Genomic DNA, 25,230 nt, shown 5'->3' with positions numbered 1-25,230 from the left:
CCTGAGCACATGTAGCACAGAACGAGCCAGCCAGCCGACCGAGAGATAATTTCCTTTTCATACAGCAGCTGGTTTAACTAAAGAAACCATAAAGATTATTAGTAAATGCAAGATACATTTTCTGAGCTGAAATACACTTTATGCTGAAAAACGATAAATTCTCTCAGTGCAGAGCATTTATGGAAGAGCGATAGGAAAAGTAAACTATACAGATTAATTGGAACAACAAATTCAAATATTTTACATTTAGTAGGAGCTGGCATAGACAGGGAAGATCAGAAGTGGGATCACGTGCGTTGGTCAAAGCAACTCACTGTCTTTGGGTTGGAATTGGGGATCTGCAACTGAAAATGCACATGAGGCTGAAACATCAGCATCTCCCTCTGCAACTCAGACACGCACCCGCGCCTTGACGTTTTTGGAAGGAAAGTCATGGCGCTTTTAACTTTCTCTTTTTTTAGTGTTTACATTTCTGACATTTGGTAATGGTGGCTGTACTGCTGCCAATAATTTCTTTCATTCACTGGAGGCTTGTTATTTATTTTGCACAGTATTGTGCTGTTCATAATTCCATATTTTTATTGCTTTTTGTTGCTGAGATTTGCAAATTAGGATTTGGTTGTCTTTCAAGTAGCGTGTTGTGAGCTGGGCGCTGTCAGCAAGGGACTGTTGTCTGTTTGGCCCTCTGGAAATGCTGTGGATTTACCCACAGAATCCTCTGCATACTCCCAACGTTTTATGACCAGAGCCTAAAAAGTTAATGCTAAAAATGTGCTCTCGAATCTTAAAGCAAAAAACCCTTTCTAGCAGCTCCTCCTTCTGCTTTCTTCTGGCACAAACTCACCAGAGGTAATATAAAATATAATAGGAAGGCAGACTGGGAAATGGACGTTACATGGCCAAACGTGTGCATGTACGAGGAGTGACAAATGCAAGTCAGGGCTGAGCGTGCATATATAGACTGAGTGGGGCTGCCAGGGGGTCACGGGGCCTTGGTAACTCCTGGAAAGAAGGGGAAAAAAAAAAGAAAAACATGGGAAAAAAAGGGAAAATAAAAATAGGGTGGAGCTGAGGATGTGTATCAGTGGTCGTAGCTGGAGCTGAAGTGCAGAGGTGATGCAGCCCAGCTGGGACAGGAGACCCCAGCTCAGCTGGAGCCACAGCCAGTGATGGGTGCAGGGGTGGGGGGACACCCTGCTGGGGGGGACACCCCAGTTCTACTTTCTTCCCCCAGGAATACAAAGCACCTCAGCAGCCCTGGGTGCACGGGGAGCATCCCCGCTGCGGAGACACTGCTCGCTCCCGAGGCACAGACACTCGATCAGCAGTAATTGTTCACCTCTAATTGCTTCAACTCATCTGTAAAATTCACAAGCAAACATTGGGCTCTACCTGAGAAGGTAAAAGATCCTGCCAGCGCTCCCAGGCTCATGCTGCCCACAAGTTTATACTACTAAATTCAAGCTTGACTGACAGACAGGTATGATTCCCAGACTGCTTGAGGCAGGATTTAGATTGGATTCAGGGCGATTTGTAATGTAGTCACTCTGCTACGTTCTACCTGCTGTATTTAACAAAAAGAGTGAAAGAAAAACATTTTTTGTCATTTTCTCTATTAGAGTTTTTTCAGAGACATACCACCCCACCCCCTGACTCACGGCTGAGGTTAGGTTTCATCACTTAGGATCAACTTTACAAAAGGCCTAGGCTCTTTCTTATGACTGTATAAATGAGCTTTGCTGAGATGAACAGCTCGATAATGGTGGGATGCAGTCAAAACATGCACGCTGGATGCAACTCATGTTTCATTTGATTGCAGCTGGAGTAGGGTTTAAAAGCTGCATTTTTTTTTGTTGTTTGTTTGGGTTTTTTTTATTTCAAATGAGATTGATCTAGGATTTCTTTTTTCTGTCTTCCTATTATCTCCTGTCATGCTTAATCTGACCTGAACATATGTAATTCAAGATGGATATAAATAATCAAATTCCACAAACAGGGCACTCTTGTTTTTGCCTTTTCCCAAAGAGACTACAGCGTGTGCAGAGCTTCAGAGAGTCTTGTCCCTGTTCTTGCCCTGGAATGCATTTTTTCATCTCAGAGTCAGGATTCAAGAGCAGTTTCTGCTAACTTGGACGACTCCCCTGTTATCATTAAATATCTATTAATTCGACTTTTTCATGACTTCAGAATGATTAGCCCTGTTAGGCTTTCTGACGGCACTGTCAGCCCAGCTAAAGCATTATTTTTAAAGATGTACGTTAATGAAAGTGCAGTTGCAATTCCAGCAGTGACTATGGCAGTGGCATGGCAGGGGCTGTCACACATTCCAGGCTGGGATCACGGTCACCTTCAAGCTCGAAGAAATAATTTATTTTAAAAATTTTTTTCTTTTAAGAAACGTTGTTGATGTTGAAGTTAAAATACCTGAATGCTGTTTTTATCTTGCTTATTGCTCGCAGAGTTCTGACAGTGATACAGCCACATACTGCTGTGAAACTGCCCTGAACTTCCAGGTCTTTTCCCCCCTAACAGAGCAGCTCCTGAAGACTCCCTTTGGTTTATCCATGGAAAACTCATGGCTCAGATCACTTTACTGAGGTTTTAGCTTGCTGTGCGTGCTGAAATAGGTTTTCGGTGGGTTTTTTTTTTGTGTGTGCTTTGTTTTCTTTCCTTATACTCAAGTATGTGCCGCTGCAAAGGGAGAAAAACCAGTAGTATCACACCCTTAACAACGTGCACAATGTCAGTGATATAAACTTACAGGAGCGAACCTACTGCTGTAGGTTCCACCAGATCTGATCCCATCTTACACGTTTTACAAACTTTTTTAATCTGCAGGCACAGCCTCATGTTTCAGGTTTTACGGCCGCGGCCCCCCCTCCGTGGCGGGCAGAGGCTCCTTGCACGGCCACCTGCAAAAGTTGTGTATTTAAGGAATAGTTTTGAGGCTTTGTTGTCAGAGAGTGAAATTAAGGTTTTGGCTGTTGTGGGTCGGGAGGGCACACACACGCTGAGCTCATACGGGGCCCTATTCTGCCATGATTCTTCCTATGACTTATTAGTTATTAAGCAAATAAAACTTAATCCAGCTCCCACTGAAAATCTGTCTCCAGTGGAGCAGGGATGTGTTAGCTTGGGGCTGGTGGAACGAGGAGCTGCTTGGTGTTTTTCCACTTGCTGCAGTTAAAGCTGAGGCTGTGGGTGAAATTCCTGCCTGGGCTTTATGATTGCCTGTGTTATCTGGAATTTGATGCACTTGGTGGTGTTACCACTCTTGGCGTTGGACTGTCCTGACGTGACCTAAAATAAGCTGTTCAGAACCAAACCCAACAACCCAGTTGTTGCCATTTCTGCCCAGTGGTAAGGTTTTTATTGATGATTCGTGTTTAATAAAAGGGATAAGGCATGCTGTCTCTAAACAGAAATGCCTTTTTTGTGATGAGAGCTGTCAAATCCTACTGATATGCTTGCCAGAGTGTAGAGGATTATGGAGAGCCACAGAGCCAGGACACAACTGCACCTTGCTTGACATTCATGTCGTTCATTAATGACGGTTCAGGACTGTTGGAGGACAGGAGAACAGGTGGGCACACAGGAGTTGAGGTCTGGTGTCAGTGGTTAGTGACCCCCAAGCAGGAGGTTCTGCAGGACCAGAGCAGCTTGGCTGGATGTGGCAGCCTCTCACCTGGAACCAGGTCTTTCACAGAAGCTAAAATTCGTCTATGAAGGAAGAAGACATGAATGGCTCTGGGGAGGTGGCCTGCAGCCCCCAAGATGCCAAAGAGGGTGTCCTGCAGAGAGGGACCCTGCAGTTCCTTCCTTGCTCTCAGGGAGCAGGAGGCACCTTTTGCCTTGGAAGGTCGAAAAATGGGGATTCCTGGACCATTCTTCCTCCAGTCCATCCTGCTTGACAATTTTGGGGCACTTTGGAAATGAAGAAAGAAAGGATTCTTAGTCCTAGTGCTGAGGCACTGTGGTGCTCCCCCACCACCTCCGCAGGGTGAGAGGAGAGTCCTCTCTCCCCACCGGGCTCCCACCCATGCTCTGCAGACACTTGCTGAGTTTTGCCTGTGAATTTTTGCTGAAGTTTTCTTTGGGCCAAGTACAGCTTTCAGGCAGGACTCCTCTACATTAGCCCTTGAAAAAACTCGGGTTTGTTTCAATTTATCATTTGCTTGAGTACAGCAAGAAGAACCTGGCTCGGGTTTCATCACACAGCTCTCCAGCTGCACAAGTTGTTCATCACAGGAGCTAAAGTTGAAGCTTCACCATTTGGACCTCTTTCTTTCTTGTTTTTTCCTTTCAGACTCTTAATTAGGGCTTGTTGTGAAGTTATATATCTCTTCGTCCTTCTCCTTTTCCTGGTGGGCACAATTCCTGGTTTTGATGGGGCTCCTTGAACATAAACGCTTATTATTAGTTTTGGACATTTAATTTGTTTTGCTTTTCAGGCAAGTTCCACTCTTGCTCCGAAGCAGCACAGGGGTGAATGCCAGTTGGCAGTGTGCAGGCTGCCTCTACAGGCACTCACTTTCCTGCCCCAGTTCAGGACATGCTCTCTCTGGGGCACCAGAGCCTCCAAGGAGCTGAGGCTTGGGATAGATATGCCCATGGCACATGGTCCAACTGGTGCAGGAGCAGCAGTGCAGGGTTTTGTGGGTGCTGATGGTGCTCACCAGGGAACGATCCACCTTTGGACTCTTCTGTTGCATCCCACCATCCTACGCAGAGTGGATCCTCCACTCGGTCCTGCCACTTACAGCTGTGTGGGGCAGGGCAGAATCACTGGGTGCCTTCCCCCGTGGTGGGAGCTGTGAGTTCAATACATGGGCTGGGTGTTGAAGTATGAGCAGACTCAGAGCAGCATCTCTCACCTGCCCTAAAATCTGAATTTCCCAGGCAGCAGTGGAGCACATGTGATGTTTTCCAAAGCTCTTGTGTGCACAGGGTTTAGCTGGGGACTCTTGGGGGCACAACTGATGTGTGTGCCTGGCAGCTGGTGCCTTTGCTCATCTGCCAAAGTGTCGCTTTTCCCCCCAAACTGTAACTTCAGTTAAATCCTCCTGGCTCTGGGGGGGTGCTGGGAGGGAGCAGAGGGGGGTGCAGGCAGGGTGGTGTGGGGCTGGCCGGGGCAGGGGGGTGGCCGGGGTGTTTCACAGCACGGCCCGGCCGAGCTCGCGGGGAGCGCATTTTAGCTATTATTGCAATTATTACAACTTCCTGAATAGGTCGAAGGTCGTTCATAATTCACGCTTCTGTCATCTTTACACATGCCAAACGCAGTCTATTAAGCATAAATAAAATTTCAAGTGCCTGACCAGGAAAAGTAAACTGGGATTCATAACAATGAGGCCTTATTCATCCATTTAAAAGTAAATTGTGTGTGTTCCTTTTTTCTCCCCTCTCCTCCTCTTTCCCTTTACGGCTTTGCAGTTTGGGAGCTTTTATTTCTGCTCGGTAGCAGAGATCTCTGACCTGCGGTGTGGGCAGGCACAGAGGACTGATGAACCAGGCCTCCCCCAACTTCTCCCCACCTCGGACCCCCTGAACTCTGGAAGTGTTTCCAGATCTGGATCCGATTTTGCTCTTCCTATATAAACTGCAGTCACACACCGCTGATCCCAGGGCATGTGAAATGTGCATCTGGACTTGGCTTTTATTTTTTTTTCCCCCCCTCCGCTCGTTGTTCCTCTCCTGTGCAGAAGCTCTTCCTATGCTCGATCTTGAGGCAGACTGGTGCACACTTGCACAGGTTAACTCCAAAAAGTTGGGTAATGGAATGGGCTTGATAGTCTGGAGAAGTGCTGTCCAGAAAATGAAAATCTTTCATTAATTACAGTAGAGTCAGGACTGCGCCCAAGAAATCTTCAGGCTTTGCAATTGAAAAATCCACTTATTCTATGTTTGTATTTCCTAATACAAAAAATACTGCCCACAGTAGAGGTACTGTAGTTGCAAAATGTGGGCAGCCTGAGGGAGACCTTAAGGGCTGGGGGGAAATTATGAGCTTCTTATTTGAGGGTTGCAGGACCCCCCCATTACCAGCCCTTAGTAGGCTGCTGCTGCCTCAAAATTCGGGTAACATGGTTCATTGCAAAAGTTGGCTTCTCAGTTTTTCTCAGACAGGATAATTCCAGGAGGTTTTAGGTGAGAAGAGTGAGCAGACAAGTTTTTTTTCTGAAGTAGTAAGGATGACTCTTAATATCAGATTAAATTTACCTGCGTGATTGTTTTGGTTTAAACTTCAATATATTTTATTTTAGATTCTCAGTGCAACTCAAATTGATGTGTAAAGTGTTAGTGCAGGTGAGGTTTTTTTTGTACATACAGAAATTAAGAAATCTATTTTTAATAATAATTAAAGTTAGTATTATAATAACGTGTAAATGCCAGACCCGGAAGTCTGACACTTGGCTCTTGAGTTGCAAAATAAAGAAACATCACTCAACCTAAAACTTGGGAGTTTTTTAGAACACTGTCTCATCTCCCCACTGAGGTGCGGAGGGGCTGGCCAAGGAGTTTCTGATGGGTAGTTTGATCGTCTCTACTACTTTTAAATACCAACACAGACAAGATAACTGGCTGCAGAATTTATTCCCTGTGTAGGGATTTGTCCCACAGCTGCAAGAAAGATGCAGCATCATACCGGTGCTTCCCAGAGAGAAGGGATGCTCCCCAGCACAGCACTTGGTGAACAAGGCCCTCTTTATGCCCCTGTACAGTCCATGTGTCCTCACTTTGCTGTGAGAGGTGAAAAGGTCTATCAAAGGTCTATCAAAACACCTTTGATGGGACAGGAAAAATACAGGAGGAGGCTTTGCTGTGGTTTTGTTTGCTCCTTGGTGTGGAGGCACCACCAACCTCAGACTAACAGCTGCATTTGCCTGACTGTGGCACAAAACCTGTCCTGGGCAGAGCAGAAGCTTTGGCACAGCCTGTCTGGGATGGTGGAAGTCCCACCTGGCTGTGTGGTGGTCCTGATCCTGCTTCCACCCAACAGGGAAGTTTGCAGAAGTCTCCCTGGTCAGTGTGCACATATTATTGTTGCACATTTTATTTCCACCCAAAGCCAGGCAGCAACCAAGCTTATCTTCCACAGATCCGACTGCAGCTTCCCTTTCAGATATGCAGAGTCCCTTATGCCTCTGGAAGAAAAAAGCCTGTTTTCAATACATTTATCTTAATAAAGGGAAAAACAAGCATCACTTACAGAAGATATTCACTGGATGTGGTGCTGTCATCAGGTTTATTTTCAAGAGTTGGAAGTTGGCTTTACTTGAATGTGTTTTGGTCTTTGGTGAAATGAGTTTCGTTGCCCCAGCATGTCCCCAGCACCCTGAAGCCAATAGAGCATCCCCGTATCCTTCAGCACCAAGGATGGCACAGTCTCCAGAGAGGATTGTGGTACCAGGCATTCTTCCAGCTGCAGGAAGAGATACACACAAAACCCTGCCATGGCTCTTTTGGCCTCCAAAATACTCAGTGGAGTTTGAAATCCCCTCGGCAAGAAATACAAATGGGAAGCCCAAGCAGCCCCAGCTGATGGTTCAGTGAGGGTGGTGTGGAAGAGGAGGGAGGTGCAGCCTGGGCAGATCACACTGCACATAAACTCCTTCTCCTGGTTTTTATGGGGAAAATTTACCACAAGCAGGAGTTTGTGGCGTGGGTATATTGTGCCTGATGTGTTTTGCTTAGTGCTCCTGTCACCTGGTGAGGGGTGAGCACCAGGGTGGTGGGACGAGCTGCCCCAGGAGCCTCCACCACTGCTCTCTGCACCCTCCTCCAGAGTATCTTTTGGGACAAGGTGAAGGAAAAAAAAAATCCAAATCCGAGGAAACGCAAGTTAATTCGTTGTTTTTAGGTATTTAGCCCTTGTCTGTGGGCACAGCTTGTGCAGAAAGGAAGGATTAGGCTATACGGCCACCTCCTGGAGGACACCGGTATGTGCTGGCTGCCGATGGTGTCTGTCCATGTGCAAGTGGGTAAGGAAAGCACCCACAAACCTTCACACACCCGTCCCTACCTGTGACAGATGCACCTGTGTGGCTTTGAACAACGCAGGTGATTTTCTGCCCTTCTCCCAACGCGCTGCAGTGAGTGTTGAGAGTAAAGAGTTTGGGAGCAAAACATTTAAAAATATATTAGTCTGAGAAAATGCAAAGACATCACTTTTTAGCATAGGAAATATAGCTGTCATGTGTTTTTGTTTAACAAGGCCCGAGGAAGTTACTAATATTTATTTGAGCTGCTTCGTGGAGCTTTTTAGAGCTCTTCACATTTCCTGCTGAGAGAGAAAGCAGCCAGATGGATTTTGGGAATTTCCTTTCGGCAGAGCCTTGTGGTGCTGGTGTGAGCTTCCTCTGGTGCATGGACCCAAGGGAGGGTGTCCCCTTTGACCCCTCCACAGCCTCCTGCCTCCCTGATGGGCTCCTTCCCACAGCCCTGTATCACCTGTATGAGGGGACCAGGTGTTACTTGCCAGGGTCACCACCAGCAGCTTTGGCTGCTCACCGTGTTTCTTCATCCAGGATTGATTTTTCCTTTGATTTCCATTTGAATAAGGAATAACCAGGCTCGTTGGTTTGTATAAACCTGTTTCCTCACAGCTTTCTGGACTGTGTAGATGGTTGGAATGGGGGATGGATGTCTGTGGCTTAACCAGCAGCATCTGCTCATATCTGCTTTAGAATTATAGAATCATTAAGGTTGGAAAAGACCTCTAAGATCATCAAGTCCAACCATTAAAGTTACTTTAGTACCTTTTCCCAATGCAACAGGAGTTCCCCTTTCCAAGGATTACTCAGGGATGTGTTTTATGGCCACTCTGCTCACGGGTTTGGTATAACTCAACACACAAGTTGCTGGTGATATCTGCAGTCATCACACAGCTCATTTTGCAGCAGAGGCTGTTGAAAGCACTCGTCCTTTTCTGTCCTCACAGAGCCCAAAGTACAACAGCTTTGGGGCTGGAAGGAGCAGACCTGCCACAGTCAGTGGGCACCTCTCCAGCAGCAGCACCACGGCAGGGCAGGCTCTGGCCACATGGTTTTGGTCTGTAACACTCACCAGCAGTGGCTGATACCTCTTTCCCTGTTGTACTGCTCACGTTGCTTTCTCTTTTTGTTTGTTTTCCAGATATTCTACAGAGTGGTAGCAGATATTGAACCAGGAGAGGAGCTCTTACTGTTCATGAAGAGTGAAGATTATTCACATGAGACAATGGCTCCGGACATCCACGGTTAGCCTCTTCTTACTCTTTCATCTAATAGAGAGTATCACTGAAATTAAGCCAAAATGTAGGGAGATTTCTCCTCTGTTGGAATCCTGTTGAAATCTGGGATGGCTTTACTGCAGCCAGGGAGGAGAGCTGGACCATGGTTGCATCTGTCCATCTTCTGCCCCTCTTTTTCTGATTGAAATTTGATTCGTTTGTGGGTATTGCAGAAGAAGAACAGGAGTTCACGTCCTTATCTTAGGGCTGTGCTGATCCTGCAAGATATGTATGGACCCTGATTATAGGTTATTTTTTGTCACTTAGCCAAACATACCTTGAAAAGAGAAAACCACAAAATCTCAGAATGTTCTGAGTTGGAAGGGACCCACAAGAATCATTGAGTCCAGCTCTTAAAATCTCAGACTGTTAATGTTGTTGTCACTTGTGAGGACATTTCAGCCATTCTTCCTTCTTGTGCTCATCCCGCACAGATGACCAGATTCTGGGTCTGAAACTCCTGAGTTGTGCTGAGATTTGTTCCCCACCTCCAAAAGCTCCTTTTGCTGTGCTGCCTGTCAGGCAGTGGGTTACACAACCACAGTGGGAACTGGGTGTAGGATATCTGCTTGGTGCCCAGTAGGTTGCAGTTCATGCCAACAGGGACATTTTACAAATTCTCAGGGATTCAAGGACAGCACACAGGTGTTTTCCCGGGGCAGGAAGTATCGAGGTCTGCACTTTCTTCGCTGCCTGTACATTTAAAGCAGTATCTTTTGTTGTCTTAAGAAAAGGGTAGGGATTATTCATTCATTCCTTCCCATTTGATTTTGTGTTTGTTTTTTTTTTTCCTCCAGTGGTAACTTTGTTTAGTTATTGCTAAAGATGTTCCCCTTTTCAGCACAGTGTTTTCCCTGCCTAGTCCCTATGGTCAAGTAGCTATTGTATAAATGACACCAGAGGAAATCTCTACAGTCACATGCAGGATTATGTCCCACAGGGCTGATTTAGAAGCAGACTGAGCCAAAGTGTTGCTTGTGGACGGCCAAGAACAGAACCCTGTGACGCTTTCTCTGGATCAGCTCAACTGTCAAGTAGCAACCAAGTACATACATTGGAGATTTCAGCCAAACTCCTCAGTGCCTTTCTGACTCAGAGCCTCTGGGCATTTTTATCTGGAACCAGACCAGAGTGTCTGGCTCCTCATGTGGACCAACAGTAGAAAACCCAGCAGAAAAAAAATCATGGGATACTGTTTGCCAAGTTTGTTTTTTGGGATTTTCTTCAGCTAATCTATTCTTTTGCAGGAATTACTAATTAATGGAATGCGGTATTCACTCCAAAGTAACACTCTGGTATCTTCTACACTCATTTTCAGTGAGAAAAACATTATGACTGATGTTATGGGATTTAAAGCAAGGACTTCAACTTCACGTGTCTCTGGCTTACTCGAACAGGGTTGGGTGCTACAAAAGGACTCATGGAAATGAAGAGGCTTTTAAAAACTGTTAACACCTTTTTGTCTATTTTAGATGCTGATGTTTGTGTCTGAGTCATCTCCTTCAGCCTCCACTGGAGATCCACCTTAGACCTCATATATATAGTTCCATTTAGGATGGTATTTAAACATACTGACTTTTGTCCTGAGCCTGTGTTAGGGATCCCTATTTGATCCCAGGCAGTTAACATGTAGTGTTGCACTGTCATATATTGTAGAATTGAAGCATTATTATAAAGCATTCTTAGGAATCCTTCTTTCTTTTGAGGTTCTTCTCTTTTTAATTGAATAACTCTTGATTTAACCACGCCATCATCCAGCTCCTGATGTGATGGTGGTTAAAAATGGCTGAAAACTGATGTGGTCTCCCCGTGCCCAACCCCTTTGTGTTCCAGAGGAGCGTCAGTACCGCTGCGAGGACTGTGACCAGCTCTTCGAGTCCAAGGCTGAGCTTGTAGATCACCAGAAGTTCCCCTGCAGCACCCCTCACTCCGCCTTCTCCATGGTGGAGGAGGACTTCCAGAAGAAACTTGAGAATGAGAATGACCTTCAGGATGTTCATGAAATCCAGGAGTGCAAAGAGTGTGACCAAGTCTTCCCAGACTTACAAAGGTAGGAGTAGATGCTTAAAATGTAGATGCAAGTTCTTCAGTGGCTTCAGTTGGATTCCCACACTTCCATAGTGACTTCTTTCCTCTCCATGTTGTGGGGGCACAGTTGAAGTGACTGTGAACTGCCCTTTTTGGGACAGCAGTGTGTCTGTTTGCACTGCTTAATAATCATATGCCCCTTAAATGCTGACTTGTCAATTTGGAGTACTTAGTGTGTTTCACAGAAACCCTCACCAGTCCATGATTCAGGGTGCCTGTCAGACCTTAACATGGATTTCTGCATGCCCAGTGTTAGTCCTTTTGGAAAATTGCTCCTGGAGGCTCCAGGTGCTCGTTCTGCAAGATGGAGCCCTGTCTCCCAAAACAGAGACACTCTTTTGCTCCTCTTGATAGGAGTGGAGGTAGCTCAGCATCACATGGGGCATCTCAGATCAGCATTATCTGACCTGATCCTTTCACTTCCTCAAAATTAGTGACACTGAAATTAAAACATGATGTGCCAAGCATCACATACTAGGTCAACCCCACTGAGCAGGAATTTGTGCAGGCACAAGGTCTTGTTCACCCACTGATGTTGAGCAGTGTGTGGCTCCACCTGTGTAATTTTCAGTCTGAGAGATTGATTCGAAGGGGCTGATGGAGGCAGATAAGTCAGAAGGATTTCCAGCAGGACTCTTGTCCATAACGGTTTTGCATTTGCGAGTTATTTGGTGTTAAAGTCTTTTTTCTCCCCGAGAGCCATAGGATGATATCTAACATATGGGAATCATTGAGGAAATGTAAATTTAGCTTAAAATATTAAATATTGAAGAGAAAGGGCAGAAAACAAAGAACGAATCATCATAAATAGATGGGCAGTACTGTGAGAAAGAGTGAAAAATGAGAGGGAATGCAGTCGTTCTCCCAACTCCTGAATAATTGAAAGGCTCATACACCACAAAGACAGTTCACAGCAAAAAAGTGCCAAAATGTGCTATATCCAGATTATATAAAATAAAAGGCCCAAATGAGCCATGGCTGGGGAAGTGAGTAACTACATGAAGAAATAGCTGAGCAGGAAGATGGAGATGTTGGGTCCAGGAGTGCCCAGTGCTGATGGGGAGTCATGGAGCTGCAGCAGAGTCAGGGAGCTGGTGCCAGAGCCAGGGACAAGCATCTGTCTGGGTCTTATGGCAAATTTGCTTATTAGTGCATGATGGAGAGTCAGTTGGTATAAAAATATTAGGAGGAGAAACCAGAAATACTTTTTCCCCCCTGGAGGAAGGAGAGAGGTAGAAGTAAGAGCATCCATAGGGTGAAAGTATTTCCATTACCTTTGGCTGAGGATGGAGATTACTATTGGGGCTGCACAACCCAAACAAGACTGTAACCCCAGTAGATTTTGTCACTGATTCTGCAGAGATCACTGGGAACTTCATGTGAGAATAGGTTGATCCAGTTGGGCATCCTGGGCTAAAAATCACAGTTTCCAGTGGCTTTTCTGTGGACCTACTCTTGCATTATGTAGTGATCTTTCCCCAAGCAGTAGTGTGAGTTATGACTCAGTTTGTGACCAAGCAATACAGGTGTTTAAAAATATATGTTCACTACAAATGAATAATAAAAATTCAGAGACAAAAATTAATTCAAAGATGTGCAACAGAAATTAGGTGGACATTGAATATCCTACTAATAGACTGAATAAACCCCTTAGAAATTAGTGACTAAACAACTATACAGTTGAACACAGTTAACAGTAATCATCAAGAATAACTTCATTTGTAGTGTACCATATCTAGAGGCTTCTTAAACTCCTCCTGTCCTACTCCAGAGGTGTTATTCCTCATCTATTCCTGCTGTAAGAAAAATTGATTACCATCAAAGGAGTGGATTTATGGCAGGTGGTGGGATCCAAGGTATGTTTAGAGGGAAAGTCATAAGGTAGAAATAATTCAGACTGCAGGGAAGAATTACCAGAGTGAAATACTGAGACGTGTATGAAATAATCTCCTTAGGGAGAGATGGCAGCAGCATCTCCTGGAGCATTTGCAAGTGACCTGGCAAAACATGAGAGGATGTGTTATTCTGGTAGGGAGGAGGAGGTTCTGCCTCCTGGCTGGAGTGAGCCTGGTGTTCAAAAACTTGTTTCTGTCAGGATTGGGCCTTTGGGGCTATTAAAGAAATTATTTTTTTTTTGCTGTAACTGTGCACTCTACTCTCTCCTCTTCCTGTAAACCACTGATAAGCCCACGTGTGTGACGGACCATGCTGAGCCCTGTTCCTGTTTCCACAGCCTGGAGAAGCACATGCTGTCACACAGCGAGGAGAGGGAGTACAAGTGTGACCAGTGTCCCAAAGCCTTTAACTGGAAGTCCAACTTGATACGTCACCAAATGTCTCACGACAGCGGGAAGCACTACGAGTGTGAGAACTGTGCCAAGGTACAGTGAATTTGTAGGCTGCCTGGCACTTCTTGTGCTGCTGGATACACGGGAGCATGGAAATGAGGATACCTTGGGCTGGGATGTAGGAGGGTGTAGGGTTTCTGCCATGCTCCAGGTGGTTTTTCAAGGGTTTACGCTTCTACTTTATAAATATGTTATTTTTCTACCCCTTTTGATTTGGTAATGGCTGTGGAGTCTGAAGTGAGCACTGATGCAGGATGCTGAGCAATATCAATCTCAGAGCTTGGCAGCCTGAGAGGATTGGTGGGGTGTAAGAAGGTCACTGAGAGACACTGAGGGGCAAGAAACCCCAGTGAAACGCAGGGTGGAGAGTTCCCCAGGCTGTGTGCCAGCTGTTGGGACCAGAAACTTCAGGACACTACTGCAATATGAAGGAAAATAAGAAATAGCAATGGGCTCCAGCTGCACTAAGTGAGCACAGCTCATCTCTAGAGCATCTCCTGTCACTTCCCTGCACTGGGCTTGCTGTGTGGATTATTTGTATAGGATGTGGTGCTCTACATTGCTTTTTATCAGATCCCCAAAGCTTGGGCCTTCTGCTTGAGAACCTAGTTGGTTTTAGGTGGATTTGCTGCAATAATGGGAATTTCTATTGAGATTACAAGATGCAACCAAACCCTGGTTTCTAGGACTGTATTGTGTACAGGATTTCTTGCTGTCACACTCTCCATTGTTGACATAAAGTATTTTTACTGCAGTAATGCTTAGAGGTTTCAAGCAGCCACATTTTGACACATTTTCCATGAAATCCTTGACCTCACATGTGCAGTTTCTAATGGCCAGGTCAAATGCATTTGCTGCACAGGGGTTAACAGATCCACTCAATACTTGGCTGATCCTGGGAAACTGAGGCCCCATCCTGCAGGCACAGCTCCCACTGATGCCCATTAGTGAGGTTTTTAATCTTAGGCACTCCCAAGAATAGCTCCAAGGTTTGAATTTTAAAAGACTCTTGTAATAACTGGCTTCTTCCACAGTCAAGTTTCTTGGTTAATCAGTACTCATTTCCTAGCAGGTTTTCACGGACCCCAGCAACCTTCAGAGGCACATTCGTTCCCAGCATGTTGGGGCTCGTGCTCACGCTTGTCCAGAGTGTGGCAAAACCTTTGCCACTTCTTCAGGCCTCAAACAGCATAAACACATCCACAGCAGTGTCAAACCTTTTATATGTAAGTCTTCAACTAAATGTGTTTGTCTAAGTGTTTCTTTTGCTGTAAAGCAGGGAGAGCTGGAAGCAGGAGGTTGTGTTCTGCTCCCTTTGAACTGCCCATTGGTGTCGTGTGGGTTGTGAGTAGTTAAATGAGTTCTGGGTAATTTGTGGTCCAATGCAAAGAGTTATTTTCATGTGATTTTCCTTTTCAGACAGACACTGTATGTTGTATAAGTGTACCTGTTATCCCTGGGACGTTTTTCCATGCACAGATGCAAAGTGAGGAGTGGGATTTAGCAGGGAGGAGCCATGCCAGCCTAGTGTAGCCTCACTGCTTTGCACCGTGCTGAGCTGGCTGCTCTCCTTCCTGCTCTAGGGGTTAATTTTGCACCACAGTCTCCACAGCAGATGCCATGACTTTTGCTGGAGTTGGGAAACAAACCTCAGAGGCAGTGAGTTTGAGTTAGAGCAGTTTGCTGCCCTCCTTGAGGCTCCTTTGCATGCCCCAAGTTTTAAGTACTGAGTTGAGCTATTAGATCTTTCCCAGCAATAAAACTTGCCTTGGATGTGAGCCTGACTCTGTACTGGGCTTAAATCAGATCCTCAGTGTCTCATGGGTTGTGTTTGCTGCTGAGCCAGACCCTGCTTGATAAGGGTGCAGGTTGCTGTCTCTCCCTTTCACCGGGGAAGCACAAGCAGAAAATATTTTTAAAAATTGTTCTTGGCACTGCAGCTTTCCACCACAGCCTTTTCAGGCACCTGCTGTGGCTTGAAAGGTACCTTGTGACCACCTCCCCTACTTGTCCACTAGACCTCTTAATCTTTTGCTGCTCTCAGCAATAATTTACCTAAATATTGGCACCACAGCTGGAAAAACCATTGGCCATAAGCTCATATAATTCCTCCAGAGAAGGAGTATTGTCTTAAAAAACTAATTTGTGCAAGATCTGTAACCTGCCATTGGGTTAATAATACTTTTGATTTGGATTCCTTCAATGAGAAAAATATATAAATAGATCCAATGTTAAATATCACTAATAACTTTTAAAGCTGATTGCAGGTTAAGTGGTTGCCCTCAATTAGAAAACAGTACCTTCTGGTTAGGTGGAGAGTCTTCAGATAGTCCTATTGCAACATCTTACATAAAAGTCTCTTAAGTGGTGCCTCTCGTACATGAAGTAATCTCTCAGATGCTCCTTGTTGCTATTTATTCTGATAAATCCAAGCAGCAGCTGGTATTCTTCACATGTACAATGTGAGGGATGAAACCCCATTGAGCGACCTACAAGTAAGAGCCGTGTAATCGCAGAACAAAAGGGTTTGGAGACCACATGTTTGGTCAGCTTTGCCGAGCAATGAGAGGGAGGTAGGGTCACCTAGAGCAGATATCTGTTTTCCACCAGAAGGCCACACACCATGATTTACTCGTACCAGTCTGTTTATGGCAACTGTCTCTTATTACAGTGCACCGCCCAAGCTTGAGTGAAAACTCACCAACACTAAGGTAATTACTCACTGCCTTAGCAAAATCTCCAGCCTCCCCAAATAGAAACCACATGCCATAATAGACTGAACATATTCAAAATAATACTTACAGTAATTTTTTTTTAATAAGCAGAAAATATGCAAACTTAACTGCTGGCTAATTTGGGGTCCAGAGACAATGGTGGTACAGAGTGTGCTTTGGCATGAGATTAGTTTTTGCAATTAGGGATCCAGATTGGGAGTTTGTGTTAAACCTGGGGTCTCTAGAGCAATAAAAACTGCAAGAAGAGAAGCTTCCCTTACAAGTTAGTTGCTTAAAAGTATGGCACTGAGATTGAAAGGGTGTAGTAAGGTGTAATAGGTGAAATCAAACCCATCTTATGTTGCTTTGCTACGTGGAAGCAATTAAAGTTGATAACCATCCTCAGTCTACTAAAGTTTAAGTCACGTGATGAAAAGGAGGTGGATCTTATAACACAGACTGAGGAGTCCTGGCTCCTTGGAATATCCGTGGAGGTGGCACAGTCTGTTTAGACAGTCTCCTCCAAAATCCATGGGGCATTGAGTGTGCCTGTCACTGATGCTGTGATCACCCAGGCTTCAGGTGGCAGTCTCCAGGAGTAAAACTACTCCAGGGGGCAAGGGCTTCAAGCTGGGCCCAAAAATTTCTTTTCCAGCCTTTTGAGCCCATGGATTAAACAGAGTGCCTGTTAAATACAAAAGGCACCTTGAGCAAGCAGCACCTCATTAAATAGTTTCAAATAACTTCAATGCTCAGAAATGTGAAATCCTGGGTAGAGCTGTTAATTGTTTGATTGAGATTGTAATGATAAATATTTACATATTTTCGTGGTATTGCCATTATTGATTGAATTTTGCTTTGAAACTGATAAAATACGTTTAGTCAAATGGTGAATTTTGGACATCTCTCAATTCTAAGTGTATATTTTTGCTTTTCTCCAGAGCTGAGTATTTCTTGATTCTGTTGACTTTGGAATGTATTAACGGAGAATAATAATTTAATACTGTACCACTTCTCTTTAAGGCAGAACTTCCTAGACTTTAGGAAGACTAAATCTGTGCCAATACTTCCCTTTTCACCCCCTTGCCACTCCAGCCTACCTGAACAAAGCCTTGTCTTTAATAAAGCCATGTCAATAAGAAGCAGGCCCTCAACGCAACCCGGTAGAAGATCAGAAGTTCATAAAACATTATTTATTTTTAATTTTACCTTAGCCTAGCCTTGGAAATGCATGCATTTGAGATATTTTTGTCTGGAGAAATATATGTGGTCTATTCTGCTTTACACTTGGAGAGGAGTTGCTCCATAATATTCAAGGTGAAGCTTGTGCAAAATTATGGATACGACGCTCATGTCACCATTTGGGTCAGTTCAGTTTTGGTTTCTGTGAGCAACGTGATGGGAGCAGGGGGAGTTCACTGTGTAAAACCTCAGCAGTGAAGTTAAGGGGCCTGGTTCTGTACCCTGAAGTTTGGAGGTGGGAGCAGAAATTTTATGCCTGCAGTTAGGCTAAAAATAGGAGAAAATAGCAGAAAAATCAGAGCTTCATACTGCAAAAAGTAAACAATAAATAGTTCTATATTAAATAAAAAATATTTCTATGTTAAATAGGCAAATGAAAAATTAAATTTTTTTTTAAAGGGGCAGAAAGAACTTAAGAGGAAAACAGGCATTTGCAAGGAACTAGAATAATCTCTCCTCATCTTTTGTGTCTCTCTTTTTTGTTTCCCTTCCATATTTTTTCTTCTATATTTTTCATTATACTTTTGATTTTCTCTCTCCTCTCTCTTGTCTCTCCTTGTGAATGAAGATTTCCAGCAGGAACAGTTACTGATACACAGCACCAAACATTCTTCCTGAATTGCCGCATTGCGAATTTCCTGTGTTTGGGCCCAATTCTGCACTCTCTCTGCCCCGCGAATTGTCCCGGGGATGTCAGTGGGATGTGAGCAGGGAAAACGGGTGGATGGGGCAGGATCAGGCCGTGGAACAATAGGAGCATTGTTGCTGAGATATGGAGCAGCCTCCTGAAGAGGTAAACAGTTAAGGGATGACAACAAGTGGTCAGGTTTCTCAAGGGCAGAGATTCTGAGGAGCAGGAAGGTTAGTGCGGCCCCGGTGCGAGTGGAAGTTAGAGGACGTGATTGCAGTTCATGGGAACCAAGAGTGCAGGATGGGATACATTCAATTCAGTTTCCTCTGCGGGCTTAAAATAGAGCCATTGTAAATTATGTCAGACTGTCTCAAATCATGAAAATGATTGTTAAAAAGCCCTCAGAATACACAATGTGTATTGTTGCACGGCTTTGATGTGTGAAAGATGAGAGTTTATGATAGAACACAAATTAAATAAAAATAAAGCGGCCACATGCTTTTTCCTGGCTGGGGAAAAAAAAAAAAAAGGATTTATTACAGAGGGATAACACTGGTTGCTGATAATGCTGCTGCCTTGTTTTTAAACAGCTGTTAGAAGCAAGGTAGTGCAGAGGTACAGACAAATTTTAGCATAATGAAGAACGCAAGACTCAGATTTGCCCAATGCTCCTGCTTATCCAAAGGATGCCAAAAGGGGACATTAAAAAGGCACTGGGGAGCTGAGCATTACCCTCTTCCAAATCCCACTTTAATTTATAACTTAGTTGTTGCCCCAGTTTGCTCCCTAAGCTTTGTAGCAGCCAGAAAATCAGGACTGTGCAGAATCCTGTTTGGATCAGTGACATGATGGACTCTTCATAGTGTCTCACTGTACCACCAGGAGCACTTCCAGCCTCCTGCTACTGCCAGTGTTTACTGGAAGCTGTGCTGAGTGTCACAGGCTAGATCAGGTCTGTGTTCCCAAAGTAGATCTGCTCCCCTCTGTGGTCCCGGGCTCTCTCCAAGTGCTGCTTTTGTGAGGCTGAAACTATTTCTCATCCCAGAGGAGTTTGAAAGGAGATCCACTGGGCTCTTACTGAGCATCAGATGTGCAAATAAATACAGCTTCATTCTTAAATTAATTTTTTTTTGAAATGCAGTGTATTTTGTCACGTGCAAGAGGCAAATAAGCAATGTTATGACTAGTAAAGTTATTAGGATGTGGAATTTAGAGTTACAGCATCACAGGCACCTGTAAGGACTATGCTTTACACAAATAGAAATTCTTTGGACGTATGAGAGTACTAGGCTGAGGTTACTCAGGCTCTAGCCTGGACTTCCATGAGATTAAATTTTTAATTGTAAGTGGAAAAAGGTGTTGTTTGTTATCAAGATTATACCTGGAAATATCTTGTTGTCTCCTCCTTCACCTCTTTCCTATCCTTGTGGTCTTACAGGCTGAAAGCTCTGTGAGGCAGCTCCATCTCTGTCTGGTCCTGCAAATATTTATTTTAATGACTAATTTCCACATGGGAATAGTGACATGAATGGATGTCATTTGAAGACACCTGTGCTCTCACACAGGAGTGCTGTGGGTTCATACGGGGTCACAGCACCGTGGCTCTTGGTGGGGCTCTGGGGGCTGATGCAACATGGAATAACAGTACTGACTGTGCAACACTGTGCAGTGCAAAGAGCAAACGAGGAGAGTGTGTCTTTTAGTGATTCCAGACCTTTTCTGGTTTGTTGGAGTGGGTTTTGATGCTGTCTTTAGACGTTTGTCTGCCTTGCTTTGGAGAGTACAACAGTCTTTATACATTTGTGCACCCAAACTTCTCCCTGCGGCTTCCTCGTTGACATTTGGTGGGTAAAAAAATGGTGTTATTTGCACAATTTTGGGGGTGGGGGCAATTACCATAAAGCCTGAGATGTGTTGTTGTTGTTGTTTACATACAGGTGAGGTCTGCCATAAATCCTATACTCAGTTTTCAAACCTTTGTCGTCATAAGCGCATGCATGCTGATTGCAGAACCCAAATCAAGTGCAAAGACTGTGGACAAATGTTCAGCACTACGTCTTCCTTAAATAAACACAGGAGATTTTGTGAGGGCAAGAACCATTTTGCAGCAGGAGGATTTTTTGGCCAAGGCATTTCTCTTCCTGGAACCCCAGCTATGGATAAAACGTCCATGGTTAATATGAATCATGCAAATCCGGGCCTTGCTGACTATTTTGGAGCCAATAGGCATCCTGCTGGTCTTACCTTTCCAACAGCTCCTGGATTTTCTTTTAGCTTCCCCGGTCTGTTTCCTTCAGGCTTGTACCACAGGCCACCTTTGCTACCTACTAGTTCTCCTGTTAAAGGACTTCCAAGCGCAGATCAGACAAACAAAAGCCAAAGTCCCCTCATGACAAATCCTCAGATACTGCCAGCCACCCAGGATATTTTGAAGGCACTAAATAAACAACCACCAGTAGGGGAGAATAAGCCAGTGGAGCTTCAACCAGAAGGGTCCTCTGAAGAGAGGCCGCATGAGAAACTCAGTGACCAGTCAGAGAGTAGTGACCTTGACCTTGACGATGTCAGTACCCCCAGTGGCAGTGACCTGGAAACCACCTCGGGCTCTGATCTGGAAAGTGACATTGAAAGTGAGAAAGAGAAATTTAAAGAAAATGGTAAAATGTTCAAAGACAAAGTAAGCTCTCTGCAGAGCCTGGCGTCAATAAATAATAAGAAAGACCACAGCAATCATTCCATTTTCTCACCATCCTTAGAGGAGCAGACTGCGGTGTCAGGAGCGGTGAATGATTCTATAAAGGCTATTGCTTCTATTGCTGAAAAGTACTTTGGTTCAACAGGACTTGTGGGGCTGCAAGACAAAAAAGTCGGAGCCTTACCTTACCCTTCCATGTTTCCCCTCCCATTTTTTCCAGCATTCTCTCAATCAATGTATCCATTTCCTGATAGAGACTTGAGACCGTTACCCTTGAAAGTGGAGCCCCAATCTCCCAGTGAAATAAAGAAGATCCCAAAGGGAAGCTCTGAGTCTCCCTTTGACCTCACCATAAAGCGTAAGGAGGAGAAGCCACTTACTCCCATACCCTCAAAGCCAGCAGCCCCCTGTGCAGCCAGCCAGGACCAGCCACTGGATCTCAGCATGGGCAGCCGAAGTCGAGCCAGCAGCACAAAACAAGCCGAGCCTCGGAAAAACCACGTCTTTGGAGAGAAGAAGGGGGGAGACCTCGAGCAAAGGAAAGCTTCAGAGTCCTCTTTGCAGCACGCCAGGCCCACCCCATTCTTTATGGATCCCATTTACAGGTAACAGACTGTCTGCTGCCTTTCAGCATCCTTTGGGACAGGCAGCCAGGGCCACAACCCCGTCCCCCTCCCAGTGTCCCTGGAGGCACCATCCCACTGTGGGGGCATGGGGGGGGTGGTCCAGGCTGCATTTTGACCTGCACATCCCACCTCACATCCCAGCTGTTCCCACCCAGTCCCAGGGCTGGTAATGCTGCAGTTAACAAGTCTTTGTGACTGCCCTCATTGCCATGAGTTATTAGTTTAGCCTGCATAGCTTGACATGCAGAAGCTGAATATATTCTCTTACCCATAGATGAATTGGCATCAGTGTTGAATATCTGTATATTTGGTGTGTATTTGACATCACTGGTTTGCCTGAAATTCTTTTTTTCCCAAAATGCTGCCCACTCTGGCTTCCCCTGGATTTGACAGTGCATCTCCCCAGGGTGCCTGTTGTACTCCACCTTGCCAGTTCCTCTTGAATTCAGTGGGAGTATCTCATAAGTACAACATTGGTCCTAAGAAATATTAAAAACATGGAAATTGAGAGTGATTTCTGCCCTTTTTTACCATTATTGAAGTAGTGGGTTGATTTCTTCAGGCATTTCATTCATGGAATTGAAGGCATAGCATCCTGGTGTGTATAAAGCCTCCCCAGTGGGCTACTTAATCATAGAGTCATCACAGAAAGGCTTGGGTTGGAAGGGACCTTAAAGATCATCTCCTTCCAACCCCCTGCCATGGGCAAGGACACCTTCCACTAGACCAGGTTGCTCAGAGCCCCATCCATGATCTACCTGGAATGATCTGCCATAGATGTACCTGAAGTCAGTGGGAGCCTCAGTGTTGGCTTTGACATGTGAACAAGCAGACACTGTCAGTGAGCTGAGGTTTTAAAAACCACTGTTAAATTTCAGACCTCCTGGTGTTTTCCAGTAGAGCCAAGATGGATCTCACTGGGATCTGAATTTCACCTGCATCCTCTGTACGTCAGCCCCCTTGCCCTTTCTGTAACCAGACAAAGTCATGCATCTAAATTAGTTTAGAGAAATATTAGCCATAAAAATATTTGTAATATAAATGACTGATTTTACAGCCTATTGTTAAAAAAAGAAGGTTATTGCCGTGTAAATTACGTTAATTTATTACTTTATCTGATAAAGGAATGCTGTGGGCAAAGTTTTTGCAGAATGCTTGTGCATAAGACAGCAAGTCTGCATTATGAAGAAACAGGATATGATGCTATTTAGTGAGATGGTTTTATTTCATGCCAGATTGATATCTGTATTAGACCATAGGTTTTCTTTGCGTCATATTCATTTAAAATGCCTGAAGCAGCGGAAATAATGATCCGTCCTTTATGGCCCTGCATTACAAACTAATTAAATTGCATTACAAACTCCCCTGCCCACAGCAGGGGGGTTGGACCTAGATGATCCTTAAGGTCCCTTCCAACCCAAACCATTCAGTGATTCTAATGAAATCTCTACAAGTTCTGGCAGCATAGCATGAGGCCAGTTGTTACTGAGCCTTCCTTTGCCGTGAGTTACATCTACGTGTGGACAACAGGATCTGTCCCTTAAACCATACACATCAATAACAAAAAAGGCAAAAGCCCCAAATTCCCACGCTGTTTCTGAATTATCCATGCTGTGTTTTGTTGCCTGAATGCCCATGAGTGGATTGCAGTCTTTGCTGCTGGCACCTCGGATTTGGTGTGTTCCTACAAGCCCACCTTTCTCCCTTGTGCACACGAGAGGTTTCCAGGGTGGTGGCTGTGATGTCCTGCATGGGCAGGCGAGAAGGGACCCATTGCTCAAGGCTCTGTTGCCTTGACTCCTCTGAGTTGAGAGCACACTCTGTTGTTTTATTTCTTTATAAAAGTGCTCAGTAACTGATCATTGGTTCCTGTTATAATTATTACCAATCTTTTGTTCCCTGTCTATATAGGATTATTCTGTATATAAATGGTATCATCTCCCTTTAATGAAGATTCACAGCCTCCCACCTCAGTAATGAGCTGTACCTGGGTATCAAGACTTGACTGTCCTCCCTTATCTTGTACCATTATCTCTAAGAAAAGAATTACTTGATGCATAATTGCCTATTTTAAACATGAGTAGCTGTATGATTACTATTATCTGAGGCTGATTCATCACAAGCAAATCTAATTTTAACATTTACAGAGTAGAAAAAAGAAAGTTAACTGACCCACTGGAAGCTTTAAAAGAGAAATACTTGAGACCTTCCCCGGGATTCTTGTTTCATCCACAAGTAAGTATTTTGGGAATTTTAATGTTGTAAACAAGCCTGTTGATGCTTCAAAGCAGGTGCAGAGAAATGAATGCAGTCTTAGTCATTTTTGGATTTCCTAAAACACACAGTTTTTACTGGGCCATTGTGGTGGAAAAGCGTCAGCATTGTTCTGAGCTTCTTGATGTTTTGCAGATGAAACAACATGTTTTGATTATAGAGGAAGCCAGATCCGAACTACATGTATCTTTTAGAACCGTGTTCCTCCAAAACCACAGCGTAGCTACCAACACTGGCAGCTACTCGTGTCTTCTTCAGCACTCCTGTGCTCTGGGCGAGTAGAGCCAGTATTGGCTACGAGGACTCAGTGCAGGTTCAAAGTAGGGCCAGCAAAACTGAGCATCCCAGTTGTCAAGCGATTTTATTATATTTAAGGACTCCCATAAAAGAGATAAAAACTTCCACCCAATGTTTTTCCAGTTTCATAATGCAAATGCTCCATCTTTTTTAGGCAGCTGTTGTGGGCTATAGTGTGTGCAATCACTGTGTAGGATCCCTGCTCCTCCATACTTGAAGATGTGCTATATTAGGGCTGCTCTCTTGTTCCTAGGCTACACTCCTGAATAACAGACACGTAGGAGGGTGTCCCTAAAATGGTGTAACAACTGCAATGTGTATGTAGTATAGGAAGAGGATCTGTGTGCAAATTACGTTGCTTTTCTCCACCAGCACCACAACCTCATTTTGTCTTCCTCCTCCTTGCTTAAGGAGATTTTGCTAAAAATTTGGGTTAAATCTTATACCTGAAATAAAATGCTCTGTGGTATCTGCAAATTTGAACCCCTTGCTGACGGTGGGCTCTTCCATTTTAGTAATGACAGCCTATTAACACATCTTGTATTTTGAGCACACGACCACGAGCTCCTGTCTCTGGTTCAGGTTCCTCTGAATTCTTGGGCAAAACACCCCATTAATCTGCCACGACTTGCTTTCTTTTTCCAATGAAGTCCTAAGTTGTTATGTCTTAAGTTGTATGGAATATAGTCTGAAGCATGGGACTTCTGGAGAAATGGGAAGAGCAGCTGATGGCATATATGATTGCAGATGCACAAACATAATAGTACTGCATGGCTGGAGAATGCAGAAAAGCAGCCTATTCTAATTTCAGTTTCCAAAGGAAGTGTCGGATCTAAGTATTGAAGTATTTAGTAGTATTTATGTGCTATAAATATTTACAGCATTATATAGGTATTTTTAAGCATTAAATAAGTATTTAAGGCGTATTAAAATTACTGAGAATTTATGTGAAAGATTTAATAGCAGCTCAACACTTCTTGCTGAGGTTACCCTAAATAAGTTAAGTTTGCCTAAGTAGGAAAACAGCAAGTGAAAATTCCCATT

At 44.4% G+C, this 25,230-nt stretch overlaps 1 protein-coding gene across 7 annotated transcripts in view; it reads left to right on the top strand.

Annotated features, from left to right (window-relative positions):
• Positions 1-25,230, top strand: part of MECOM (MDS1 and EVI1 complex locus) — a 333,649-nt gene that overhangs the window by 288,546 nt on the left and 19,873 nt on the right. For 3 of the 7 annotated variants that reach the window (XM_032698108.1, XM_032698106.1, XM_032698111.1), the window contains 6 exons: positions 9,136-9,238; positions 11,105-11,321; positions 13,593-13,740; positions 14,777-14,933; positions 20,232-21,594; positions 23,763-23,850. In XM_032698108.1, the coding sequence (XP_032553999.1) occupies positions 9,136-9,238; positions 11,105-11,321; positions 13,593-13,740; positions 14,777-14,933; positions 20,232-21,594; positions 23,763-23,850 (2,076 nt within the window). The remainder of the gene's footprint in view (positions 1-9,135; positions 9,239-11,104; positions 11,322-13,592; positions 13,741-14,776; positions 14,934-20,231; positions 21,595-23,762; positions 23,851-25,230) is intronic. The other 4 variants (XM_032698110.1, XM_032698107.1, XM_032698113.1 and 1 more) reach the window with 3 other exon arrangements.

This window comes from Chiroxiphia lanceolata, chromosome 10 (genome assembly GCF_009829145.1).
Source record: "Chiroxiphia lanceolata isolate bChiLan1 chromosome 10, bChiLan1.pri, whole genome shotgun sequence".
NCBI classification, from domain to species: Eukaryota; Metazoa; Chordata; class Aves; order Passeriformes; family Pipridae; genus Chiroxiphia; species Chiroxiphia lanceolata.
This window is presented reverse-complemented; position numbering and strand designations above follow the sequence as displayed.